Source organism: Buteo buteo, chromosome Z (genome assembly GCF_964188355.1).
Source record: "Buteo buteo chromosome Z, bButBut1.hap1.1, whole genome shotgun sequence".
NCBI lineage: Eukaryota > Metazoa > Chordata > Aves > Accipitriformes > Accipitridae > Buteo > Buteo buteo.
Window position 1 is genome coordinate 20,517,518 of NC_134204.1, and position 12,496 is coordinate 20,530,013.

The 12,496-nt window shown below is 46.1% G+C and overlaps 1 protein-coding gene across 2 annotated transcripts in view; it reads left to right on the forward strand.

Moving 5' to 3' along the window:
* The first annotated feature begins 5,411 nt into the window (after nt 1-5,411).
* The window catches only part of MAP3K1 (mitogen-activated protein kinase kinase kinase 1), a 62,755-nt gene continuing 55,670 nt past the window's right edge, over nt 5,412-12,496 (forward strand). The window contains exon 1 of one of the 2 annotated variants that reach the window (XM_075019616.1): nt 5,412-5,749. In XM_075019616.1, the coding sequence (XP_074875717.1) occupies nt 5,742-5,749 (8 nt within the window). In that variant the 5' untranslated portion in view covers nt 5,412-5,741. Of the gene's footprint in view, nt 5,750-6,452; nt 6,981-12,496 lie in introns of those variants that run through there. The other variant, XM_075019617.1, reaches the window with a different exon arrangement.

Sequence of the window (12,496 nt, forward strand, 5' to 3'; positions counted from 1 at the left end):
CATAGTGCAAACATGTAGAGCATGTGAAGTCAGCTTAGTTTTGTACCCTGACAATGTTTTCAGGTTACATCAGCAGGATGAAATTAAATCATCAAAATTAAAATTGCAAAATATAAAACCAATCTATCAAAGAAGCAGCATATATGTTATACATATATTTATAGTATGTACATGTATTTATATTACATGCAAATTAACTTTGCAAATGTCAAAGACAATCAACTAATACAAATCTATTTTCTGTCATTTCAGAATCTAAGAGAAAGACGGTAAGTATGCAGAAAGGAGGGGATTTATCTACTGGTGATTTATTGATAGGTGAAATTCATTAGTCTCTACAAACACCATAAAAAATGTAAATGAACCGGGTGTAGCAAAGAAAGCTATGATATAGAGCAGCAAGAGCCCTATGAACAATAAACCCCGGGAACAGCAAGCAAATTCAAGAAGTAGGTTTATACTGTGGAAGAGAGGGAATATTTTTTGAAATATCTTTTTTTTTCAGTAAATCAGATCTCAAGAAAGGTAAGAAATTTGTTTTGCAAAGATATCTTTTATTTCATTGTATTTCTTTTGGAGCCAGCTGCTCATGCAAAGTAGCTTTAGAAACAACATTCTCAGGGACTGTCACTGACACACAAGCAATAAGGTAGAGTTGCACCTACCATAATTGCCGGAGGGACTAACTTAAATTTAAGAGCTTAGGAAAAAAATGATGTGGCCTTTTCTAAAATGGTGGGTATGATAAAGATCTGACTGTTTGGACATAAAAGATCCCATAACTATTTTTAAGATCTGTGGACTCCCTGACATCATTACAACAAAAAGCTATTTGATTCACTTCTGCCACGGTGCCAGAAAATCGACAGGCTTGGTTGGCGTAAAGGGATCACATGATGAACCAGGCACTAACGTCGCTGCTGAGCTGCCTTATTCCCTCTGACAGCTGTGAGGGCCTTGGCAGTTCTGCCTGCTGGATTTAGGAAGAGGAACAGCACTGCCACCACTGCTAGCCATCATGAATGAAGGCATACAGACATACTAGAGGGGCAGGGTGGGAGGAACAGGAATAAAAAGGAGGGAGAGAGTGTGTCAGGCTGGATGCCATTGCTGCACCCAGAAATTACTATTCAGACAGGCTGTGACTCTGGAGAAAGCAAGTAGGGTACTCTGTGGAGGGTGTTCTTGCCAGGTCCTTGCCTGTCTGGTGATTATTTAGGGATATTATTCTGGCTGTTGTCCAGAAGTAGCTGTCAAATTGTGTCACTTTTGTCTGCTCCTCTTCTACAGGATGCTCACAAGGTTTGTGCGGTATGTCCTGGATGCACCGATCACATGAGACTGTTGGTTTGTGGCCCACAGCCATGCTGAGACACATCAACAAGACTTGGCCTTGGTTTTATGTTTGCTGATGGTTGAATGTTTATGCTATTGTCATGTTACTGTCCTCTAGTAACTGTAGTTTATTGTGGGTACTGTATGATTCTGCTGCTGGCAGAAGAAGGACGACTGAGCAGCAGGCAGAGGAAAAGATTAACTGCGGAGTCCTCTTTGGTGGGCCTGAGGAAGTGGTCCTTCTTCCATCCTGACCCTTCATGCTCTCTTTCAGTAGGTTGGCTATATGTCCTTATTAACAAAAATAAGAGTGAAACTCTTGCATCTGTTCCCTTGTAGTTTGGAAGTCTATAGCTTTCAGTGGAGAAAAGTTTCCACAGTTTATTAACAGCTGTGCTCATGCCCCATGCCTTTGTTTCACAGAACAGAAGGAATGATAAGCACCAAGGCTGCAAGAGATGTAACAGCCAGTGGTAGCAGTAGGGTAGAGGAAAACTAAGCTACTGCTGGTCTCCTGAGTCTGAAATGGTACAGTGGCTTTCCCCAGAGAGGGAACAGATAGTGGTGCTTACAACAGATGTAACTGCTGATCCAGGTGACAGCTATATTGTCAATTTGGTAGTCTGGAAGAATGTAAGAAAAAGAGCTGACAGTTGCAATAATTTTGGTAGCTCTTCATAAGTGATGCACGAGAAGAGGTTTAACAGGTCTTGCTCACTTCATTACTGTACTTTCTTTGAGCAAGGGATCACCTGGAAACTCAATAATACTAAATCCCTCAGCCTTGTGTCAGGCCTGAGGTAGGTAAGTATATTTGTTGCCCAGTTACCATTAGGAAAAATTGAGCATGAAAGAATGGTGACTTATTCGAGCTCAGAAAAATCCCTGTAGCACAGCCAGGAAGAATATCCAAATTAGACATCAAAGTATAGATATTTTAAAGACTACCTGACATCACAAATTGACCTAATTTTAGTAGTTAATGCAAGATGTACAAACTAGTGACAAAAAAAATCAAGGCAGCAGATAGACTTCTGCTGTACAAGGACTGTAATCTAGCTTGCTGATTGCTCTGTTTCTTGTCTGTCCTTCATACTTAAATTGCAAACTCTTTGGGAACAGATGACCTTTTTGCTCTGGATCGTATGGTGGATAGACCAAAAGGCTCCCCAGTTCGTGAGCAGATGCTACAGGAAAAAAAATGATAACTGTGATGAATGTGACTAGACAGTGCAGGGCTGTTAGAAGAAACATCAGTATTGTTAGTTCTTAAAAAGAAACAGAGAACTGTTATTACGTGCTTTGGCAGAAAAAGGAGGTTTAAGTACAGCTCTTTTCTTATGTAATGTGTCTGACACCTAGCTCAAGATATAATCTTAAGTTTTGTGGATCCAAAATACATCTTTAACAAAAGTTCAGTTCTGTGTGAACTGAAATGTGAGGGAATAAATCTTTAAACACTTCTCCCATGGAAATCAATGCTGAAATTAATAGGTGAGCCAGTAAGAAAAATACTTAAATAACAGTGAGACTAGACATTCCCAGTGTCTGAACTAAACCTATAGAATTCCCTGTAACAGATTCTGGTTATACCTGGCTTTCTCTCTCCTGAAAAGTGATATGGCATCCTGATTTTCTGAGATGGAATTTCTTCTAAAAGGCACACCTGTTACGCTATGAAGTAAGAACTGAGCATCAGCAAGATGGCAAAGCATTGCTACAGGCAACAGAGACACCAGCAGATTTTCAGCAGGTCCTAGGAAACAAGAATGACAAGGACCTCAGACTCTATGTCCTCATTTAGTTGCTTGACACAGAGGAGTAAAGAGGAAAGGATTATGGCTTAGGAGCAGATTTGTTTTCCCTTTCTCACAATGGAAAGAATGAAGATCAAGGTGGGGATAAGTCTTTCTACACAGAAGAACAAGACAGGGAGAATCTAGTTTGTATACAGTATTAAAGCACTTTTTGCATGTTTAGTCAAGACCAGAAGCTATGGACTGTGTTATCTCTCATTCTGTTTGTGGATGATGATGCCTAGGTTATGTATTCAGGGGCATGGCAGATTCCTATCTCTAGCATGTTGAAAATTGTTGGTTATTCATGACACTGTTACAGGTTTTGTGCAACAAGGAAACTCCTTGGCTTGCAAAAACTTAGTGTGTTCCCAAACAGAAGTTTCTTTGTGTACAACAGTTGATGTTCCAACTGTTGCACGATGCTAATTTGAGGCCAAAGGCTTCTGTTTCATAACAAACCCTGGGTGCCGCTCCTTATGACTTAGGGGAAACAGGCCCACTGAAAACTGCTGGAAGTCTCAAGTTACCCTCCCAAGCTGTATTTTAGATGGTCTGAGAAATAATCTATGTAAGAGGTAACTAAGTATCTTTCTGAGCTCTTCAGTAAGTTTTATGCTTTTTACAATCAGGTCAACTCACACTGATTGAGTACAAAAGGATTTTTAAGAGCAGATCACAAGAAAACACAGATGTCAGTCAGCACGTTCAGTTACTGATTTCAGAACTTAGTACTTCTAGCAGACCCTCTATATTGTGCATAAATTTATGTTGCATACAGGCATTGCATTACCTAGTGTTCTGGAGTGAGGCATGGCAGGTGTTTTCTTGTGTGCTGCTGTGCTGCCCTGGTCAAGGCAGAGTGGAGGAACATCCATTTGAAACAGTAAGGTGAATATAAGGATCACAGGCAAAATGTAATTTATTAAGAGTTAGATTTCAGCCAATACTCAGGGCATAAACAGCCCTTATAAGGCATACCATGTATTCTTTAATGACAAAATAGTGAGGTTCTTCCACTTTCCATCTCGTCCGAAAGTAACTCAAAACCTTGACAGTACTGGCCTTACTCAAAAGACAAAGTCGTGCCTTAACAGGGATGGTGACATGTGAATGTGATTTTGTGGCAGAGGAGGATGCTTGAAAAGATATAGTAGTGCACTGTTTGGTTGGTTGGGTTTTTTTCCCTACTGAAGACCAGAGGATCCTGTGTACATGCAGGTTACACTGCCAACAACTGGTAATAATTTGAGTTCATTTCAGCCATCTGCTTCAGAATTTGCATGAAACTAATCTCATGCTGCTTCTACGAAGCACATGCTTTGCTCTGTTCTTCCCTGCATTTAGTAACATCCTCACTTTGACAATAAGGCTTGGTTTAGGAATATTCCAGAAAACTGTCCCTAATTTATTGTAAGGGCTGTAAATAAGCAATGGATCGTATCTTTATGAAATTCAGAATTAATTTATCTGTACATTTAAATGTACATCCCTGAGTTGTGCATTACAAGAGGATATTTAGATCGCCTTCTTATCCCAAAGGTACCCTACATACAAGATGACACTGAACACAACTGACTTTCTCACAGCATCCTTTACTGAAAAACCTTCGTAAGGGTAGTTACAGCGTGGCATCTTGACAGACCACCTAAGTGATTCACTTAGGGTGACCTTAAGGCCACACGCATACTGATACTATTCTGCAATTAAATGGAGTACAACCAGTCTCCTCTGGCTTTTCCTTTTGCAAGTCTAGAGGGAAAGGCCTCTTCTAATCTGCTCGGCACATCCTTCAGTGAAGACTCTACATTTAGGTCAGCATCTGATCCCACGTGTAAGACAAGAAAGAATCTGCTTCTGTTAGGAGGTACTTCTCACTCCACTAGTGCTTCAGATCAAAGCAGTGATCCCAGCCAAGTGACCATAGTAACAATCGATTGTCGAGATGCTTAGTTAGTGTTACGCTTGGGGGATACAGAGCAAATTCTGAGAAACAAGCCTAAGATATTCAGCTAAAGAAAAGTGCCTTGAACTCTGTGACTTCTACTGTACCCAAAATAACACCGTCCTGAAAACAACCTGGTACGTATAGCGACATTTAGTTTTCCTTTCCTCATCTCAGATTAAATCGGCGTTCAGACAGGCAGGCTTGTTTGACGGCAGCAAACCAGCACCTTTCTGACAGCGACGTACGCCGTTCTGCTCTTGCAAAATTGTGAGTCCCTTCTCCGCAGCTCGGAGGCTGAAAGCAGAACCACCCAATTGCGGTGGAGTGGAAATCTAGACCAAGAGCAGATTTCGCTTGGACCTCCCCAAGGTTCTGGTCATGTGATGCCTCCTGCCTTTCTCCTCTCTCCCAGTCTCTGGGGAAACAGCCGCAGCGGTAGGTACATGTGGCAGGCTATCATCTAAACTAGATGCGCGTACTTTCGCCCATACGGGAACGGGTGTGCTCCGACGAGACATTAACGCTTCCAGGCAGTTGCAGACATGGAGAAGCGTCTGAGGACGGGCGAAGCGGCGCCTGCCCACTGAGGGCAGCGCGGGGAAGGACGCCTGAAGGCTGCGAGCGAGGATGCGCATTGAATTTCGTACTAAGCCCAGAGAGGAATGAGCAGGTAAGCTCGGGCGCAGCAGCCATCTCCCGGCGGCTCGCCGCAGGGCAGCAAGGCACCGCTGGCACTCTCCTCCCCCCTCGCCCCTCGGCCGGCCCCCGGGGAGGCCGCCGCCTGGGGGAGGTTTTCGGGGTGCTGGGGAGCGGGGGCAGGCGGACGGGGTGCTGCGAGCTGCGGCGCGGCGCCGCCCGGGGCCGGCCCGAGTTTCGGGAAGGGCTTCCCCGCGCCTCAGCTCCTCACAGGGGGGCGGCGGCTGCCCGGGGCCGCCGGAGCCCCCGCCGCTCTCCCACACGTGGGAAGGGCCGCGTGGGGGCGGGGACGTTCTCGCCGCCACCGGCGCCGCCACCGGCTCCCGGGCGCGGCGCGGCCCGACCTGCCTGTCTGTCTGTCTGTGTCTCTCCGTCCGTCCGTCCGTCCGTCCGTCCGCGGACAGCCCGACCCGGGCCAGGCCCTGCCGCTGACGGGCGGGCAGGGCGCGCGCGGTGGCGGGCGCGGCTGCCTCCCACCGCCAACACCTGCGCGGGGGCGGGCGGGGCGGGGCGCCGCGCGGCCCCGCCCCGCTGCACCTACAGGCGGCCGCCCCGCCCCGCGTCGCCCGCCGCCGCCAATCCGCACCCGCCTCCCGCCCCCCTCCCTACGCCGTTTGCGTAGGCAGCGCTGTTTCCGCAGCGGGTCGGAGCGCTGGCTCCCCCCGATCCTCGGGAGCCCGATGTGACCCGCCAGAGAAAATGGCGGCGGCGGCGGGGAATCGCACCTCGTCGTCGGGATTATCTTCGGGCAGCGGCCCCGAGGCGGCCGCCGCCGCCGCCTGCGGGAGCCTGAAGGGCGGCGGGGTCGCGGGGAGCGTCGCCGGGAGCGGCGGGGGGCTCCTGCGGGAGGCGGGCGGCGGCGGCAGCAGCCGGGAGCAGCGCTCTGACTGGAGACGGAAGCAGCTGCGCAAAGTGCGGAGCGTGGAGCTGGACCGGCTGCCCGAGGCGCCCCTCTTCCTCGCCGCCGCCCCGGCCGCCGCCGCCGCCTCCTCCTCCTCCTCCTCCTCCTCCTCCTCCTCCTCCTCGCCGGAGCCCCCCGAGACGCTGCTGCTCCACTACCTGCCCGGGCCGCCCCGCTCCAGCCCCGCCAGCCCGGCTGCCTCCCCCAGCCGCTGCGCCGAGCTCCCGGAGCCGCTGCCGGCGGGGAGCCCGGCGGGGACCGACCCCGCCGCGGAGCGGAGGATGGAGCCGTCCCCCCCCGCGAGGTGAGGGGGCGCCGGGGAGGGTGGGCGGGCGGGTGGGTTGTCGTGGGCAGGGCTCGACCCCGGCCGGCGGCGGGTGACAGCGGCGGCGGCGGCTGTTCCCGCGGGGAGGGCTCGTGGTGTTGCTCCGGCGCCCCGTTTCCACCTCGCGGGCGCCCGGCCGCCGCCTGGCCGCGGGCCGGCAGCGGATGCGGGGGGCGGCGGGAGCTGCCCGCGGAGCGCAGGGCCGGGGCGCGGCGGGCAGCCCTCGGCCGCCGCCTTCCCCCGGGGCGCGGGGGCACCTGGTGCGTGGGTGAGCGCTGCCCCGCCGGCCGGCCGGCCGCAGCTGTCAGCGGCGCGGGGCTGCGCGGGGCCCGGCAGGCGGCGGAGAGCGGGTCGGGCTGCGGGGGAGCCGAGGCGTGGGGGTGGGGGGGCGGCGTGTGTGCTTGCGGGGGGTGCTTTTGTGTTTAACTCCTGCCGGAGCCCCGAGGGGCTTTGGAGTGTGAGGTCGGGGTGGCGGCGGGCCGGGGCCGGATGTGTCAGCCATTGGGGCTCGGGGCGAGCCGAGCCCAGCCCAGCCCGTTGGCTCTGCCCGCAGCTCCGCCGTGCCGGGGCAGGGCGCGGGCTGCGCCGCCTGCTTCAGGCGGCGGCGGCGGCGGTTCTCCCTCGGGTGCCCGCCGAGCACCTGACGGCTTCCTGCGCTGCCCTAGCAGTTTGCTGCACAAAACGGAGTGATTTTTGTTTGTTTAAAAGGGCTTCTCCGCGGTCTAATTCCAGTTCGCGGCATCGTGGTATTGCAGAACTGATTTCTTTAATCCTTGGTAAGGGGGGCAAGAGGTTTGCGAACATAAATGTCCTCTCCCTGTTTCCAGGAGGAAGTAATTTTGCGGCGGTTTAGTCTAGACGATACCTTTCAGTGGTTTCATTTAGTGCCCTGGTGTTCGTAGCTCCTACTTGCCTTCCGTATGTATTATTTGATAAGTCCATTTTCTTGAAGTTTTATAAAACGGCCCATATTTTGCCTGTTTGACCTGTGTAGAAGTATTCGGGGTGAAAGCGAACTCATGTCCGTGGTGAAGCAGTTAAGTACTTCAGAGCACATTTCAGCTCTAACGTGCGCTTGCTAGGTCTAACTTGTAGGTGTGTGTGTGGGAAGGCACTGCGGTAGTGACGGTGTAATTTTGAAGTGAAGTTGACAATTTCATACGGATTTCTTGTAAGGTTTTATATGATGTGGACTGTGTAGTTTAAGGAGTTAGTGTTAGCATCCACGCACCTATTTCAATGCTGCCTTACAGTTTGTCTGGCTAATTATTTAGATCTCACAAGAAATCTAGTTCCAGTTTGGACACATGACTTGTGTATTCTTTTCAGTTGGTCTTACATTGGTTAAACCTGAAGGATATTTTTTAAAAGTTGACTTATCTTGGGACTACTGTAATAAGAGCTGTTTTCTTGACCAAAGTCCTGCTTATATGAATTCTCAGCAATTCACATGGATTTTGGTCCATTTCTAGGGCAGTGTAAAAATACTTGATACAGTGTGGTCATAACAGGTAAGAAATGCCTCTGTACTTACAGAAGGATTAGTGGGAAATCTGAAGTGCCTGGGGAGGTGGGAATAATTACGAATTTTAGCGAGTAACTTGTCTTTTTATGACTCTTAGCACCATCTTTGTCTCTATCAAGTAATGAAATTATAGTGTACTGTATATTGTATCTCATTACTGATTGTAACCAGTTTCATGGCTTTGAAGGAAAATAATCAGCGTTGGAAGACATTTAAAACAACTCGGAGTCTCATGGTGATAGCAAGTGGGAGTTAGGCTGATATTAGGGGTCCAGGAAGGTCAATATATGTTGCATCAATAGTGAAACATTGGGTCCATCCTTGCTAGTCAGTCCCACAGCAGCAGTGACAGAGCAGCTGTGGATTTTTTTTCCTTTCACATGGATGGTTTTGCTTACTTTTAAGTACCTGCATTTGGACAAGTCAGTGTTTTGAGTGTGTGTACAAGTTAAAACCCTTCTCCTAAATGCTCTGATATTTGACTAGAAATGTTAACAAATCACAGAAAATACTAAATGCCAAGTGCTTTTCTCGTTAGTATTTTGGTGAGATAATCTTCTTTGAATTTATCATAATTTGAATGTATCATAAGTAGAGTTGAAAATACATGGCAACGTTACTAGTGATTGTTCTTCAGAAATATCCTATAAATGCTCATGCAGAGTATCTCAGTAATTCTGTATGTCATGTTACCAGTAAACAGATGTTAGACAACGTACTAGTTTGTCAGACCGTATCAAGAATTTAAAACATCCCTTTGCCCTTTTTGTAATATTAATTGACTTGTTCTAGCGGAAGGAGGGAGGTTAATTTGTATGTGGGTAACAGCGTATTACACATCAAATTTGTGCATGCAGCTGTTGCCCAGGCATTTATTAAGGGGCAAACTGAAGGGCATAATCAAAATCATGTATTATGTGGAGGTTTTCTAGTCTGTTTTTAAAAACAGTAGTTGTACTTTCCTGTAAGGATCTACTGTTAGTTAAAAGATACTGTGCTTGCTCCAAAGTCCCCCTATCAGTCTCTTTGGTATTACAGTTACTTTGTTTTTAAATAGATTTTTTGTTTCTGTTTATGCTGGGAGACCTGCATGAGCCTCAGAGTGAAGCTGAGAAGGGAAATTGACTCTGTTGTTAACTCCTAAATGTAAATATTACCTTTTTTTCTCCAAGCTCTCAAACATTCTGCTTGTTGTGGCCATACAGCAAATATATTCACTAAAAGCTGTGAATGTTGTAAGGTATCTTTTTGTATCACTGTAAGAGAAGGGATTTGTTTAACTAGGAAATGCAGCTTCAACATAAAGCACTTCAGACCTCTTATCCCATATCTGTACTGAGAGTATACTGATTTGGTTTATGTAAAAAGATCCAAACAGTGAGTTCAGTGATAACTGTAGTATGATTTTTTGTAACTTGAGGGAAATCCATGAAGGCAAAATGCACCATCTTCTCTGCAACCTTGACAATGTTCTTTTAAAATATTCAGGCCCTTTAAGTGATGTTTATTGGTGTCTGCAATTGATGTAGGTGGCTTATTACATCCCCAAGTACAAAAGTAGTTTTACTGCCGTAACCATGTTCTTATAAAAATGAAAAGCAGGAAATGCCACAATTCATCTCCTCTGCATACAGTAACCACGTACTGTATGTCTTGAGTGAAAATTAAGTGTTTGAATTTGAAAATGTATATGCTAGATACGGCAGGCTTTTCATATAGTTCAGCTGCAAGACAACCTTTGTAGATATTTATACTGTTTTTTCTGCAGTTGCTGTTTGATGCCTGCTAGAGTCACTGAAGACACACTGTGAAACTGAAGTTTTGACTATATGTACAAGTAAAAGCTTGTCAATTTTAGCTCTGCTTATCAATTTGTAGCACCTTTGATGACTTTGAAAGGAGGGCATGAATGCTTTAACAGAGCACTGGACTAGGCAGTGGCATAGGAACAGCGAGAGAGCATGTACAGTGAAAGCACAGTGTGGCCAAGGTTTGACTTGCTCTTTTTTTTCTTTTTTTACTGAAATAATGATAGTTTTCTCTGTTCCTGTTGTCAAAATGTAGCTAAGGTAAAAAACATGCCTTATTATTGACCTTGGCTATTCTTAGCTAAGGAAAAATATAATTTAATATGTTTTAACCAAGTCCATAATGCTGGATATTTTTAACTGGCTGCTTAAATAAGCCACCACATTTTCTGCTTCCAGTTTGAGCCGGACGGATACTACTGTGAGAGAAAATTCACTTCCTACCTCTTCTGTGCTCTGTGGCTTGAGAGTACTTCTGGAAGAGGGTCACCCTCTACTGTGTCTGATTTTTATCACTCTTAGTTATTGCAAGTGGTAGGGTTCTGCTTAAATGGTCTGATGTGGTATGGCAGTTTCTTTGTTCCTATGCAAAGTAAATAGATTGTAACTAACTAATCTGGAGCTCTCTGTCCCATTGGATTTAGTGATACTAAAGGTTCAGTCTCCACTGTCAGTAGAGTCTAAGTACTACTGCTCAGTGTGATACCTGTGTGTAGACATGTGCAATTGTGCCTCACCCAAAGGTCAAATGTGCAGAGCACAAGATTTGAAGATCAGTTTTTCCTTCTGTATGATGGATTTGAACTTCATGAGATCTTTTAGTGTGCTAAATCATTTGTTGTTTTTTTTAAGTTAGAGTAAAGGTAATGGTGCAGCTCTGCAACAGTTTATCCTGATGCAGGAGAGGATGAGATGGGAGTGGAAACAAGCAGGTGGGAGTGCGGTGACTGTGGGAATGCTTCTGTTGGCTTTTGCTGTCTTCCAGTATTGGTGAAACTTGGCTTAAGCTTGTTTAAAATGGCAATTATAGGTTGCCATGTAGCTCTTGTTTAAACAAACTTGTAAAGCTAGTTTTCAGCAGCAGTGGTGATAAGAGAGCGGATCTGGTTTAAGTTCTGAGTTTCTAATGCTTATCTTGGTGTTCTTGGAGGATTCTCTGCAAAGACCCAAGGGTCGTCTTATTTTACTTTTTATCTGCTCTGCTCTCACTTAAAACTCTAGAATTACAGTTCATTCTTTTGCTTGAGGCAAAGTGGACAGAAAGCCTTTATGAGGGCTTCATTACTTGTCTCTAGGTGACTAGGAGAATGTGGTTAAGTGGAAAGTTGCTTTCTGTTGCTTCCCTCCCTTTTTATCTTTACCCGAAGGCTGAGTGTGTTGCAGGATGCTTGCAATTTCCTGTCTCTCCACACTGCAGAACTGGAGAATCTTGCTTGGTAGTGAATAGTCTTGATTATTTTTTTTCCTATAAAATATGTTTGGGGTTGTTTTGTGTTTTGGGGTTTTTTTGTTTGTTTCTTGGTTTGTGGATTTTTTGAGTTGTTTTTTGGTTTGGTTCTTCTGTTTTTTTGTTGGGGTGGTGGCATTTGTTTTTGTTTTGCTTTTTTTGTTTGACTGGGGTTTTTTGGTTGTGGGGTTGTTGTTTTTTTTTTAAGATTAGTTTTGTTGGATCTTGGCTGAAAAATGTCCTGAAAAACAGCAGTTCTATTTACTTGTTACTTAAGAGTAATTTGAAATTGGGAATTGTTGACCTTCTGTCTGGAAACTGAAGAAATAATTTTCAAATTGTCTTAATAAAAGCTGATAGAGCCATCACTCCCTCTCAATTTTGCTCAGAAATGTCCAATTTTTTGATAGGGCTTAGCACCTGATGACTAAGGATTTGAAGGTGTTTGCAAAAAAAAAATTTTTTTTCTTTAAACTTAGAATGTCATTGAGTATTCCTGTTCCTCTGCTATGGTATTAAACTGGAATTCAAGTCAGTCTACTTTTGTTTCACACTGTCTCCATAGATTTCTTTTGTGTCCCTGAATTGTAAACTGTTCACATAATTCATGGAAACTTAACATAATACTGCTTCTTCTCATCTCTCTTGTGCTAGTAGTCTAATTTGTAGTGGAATGGCTGCTAATATACTTATTACGCTGGGTGACTTCAATTCT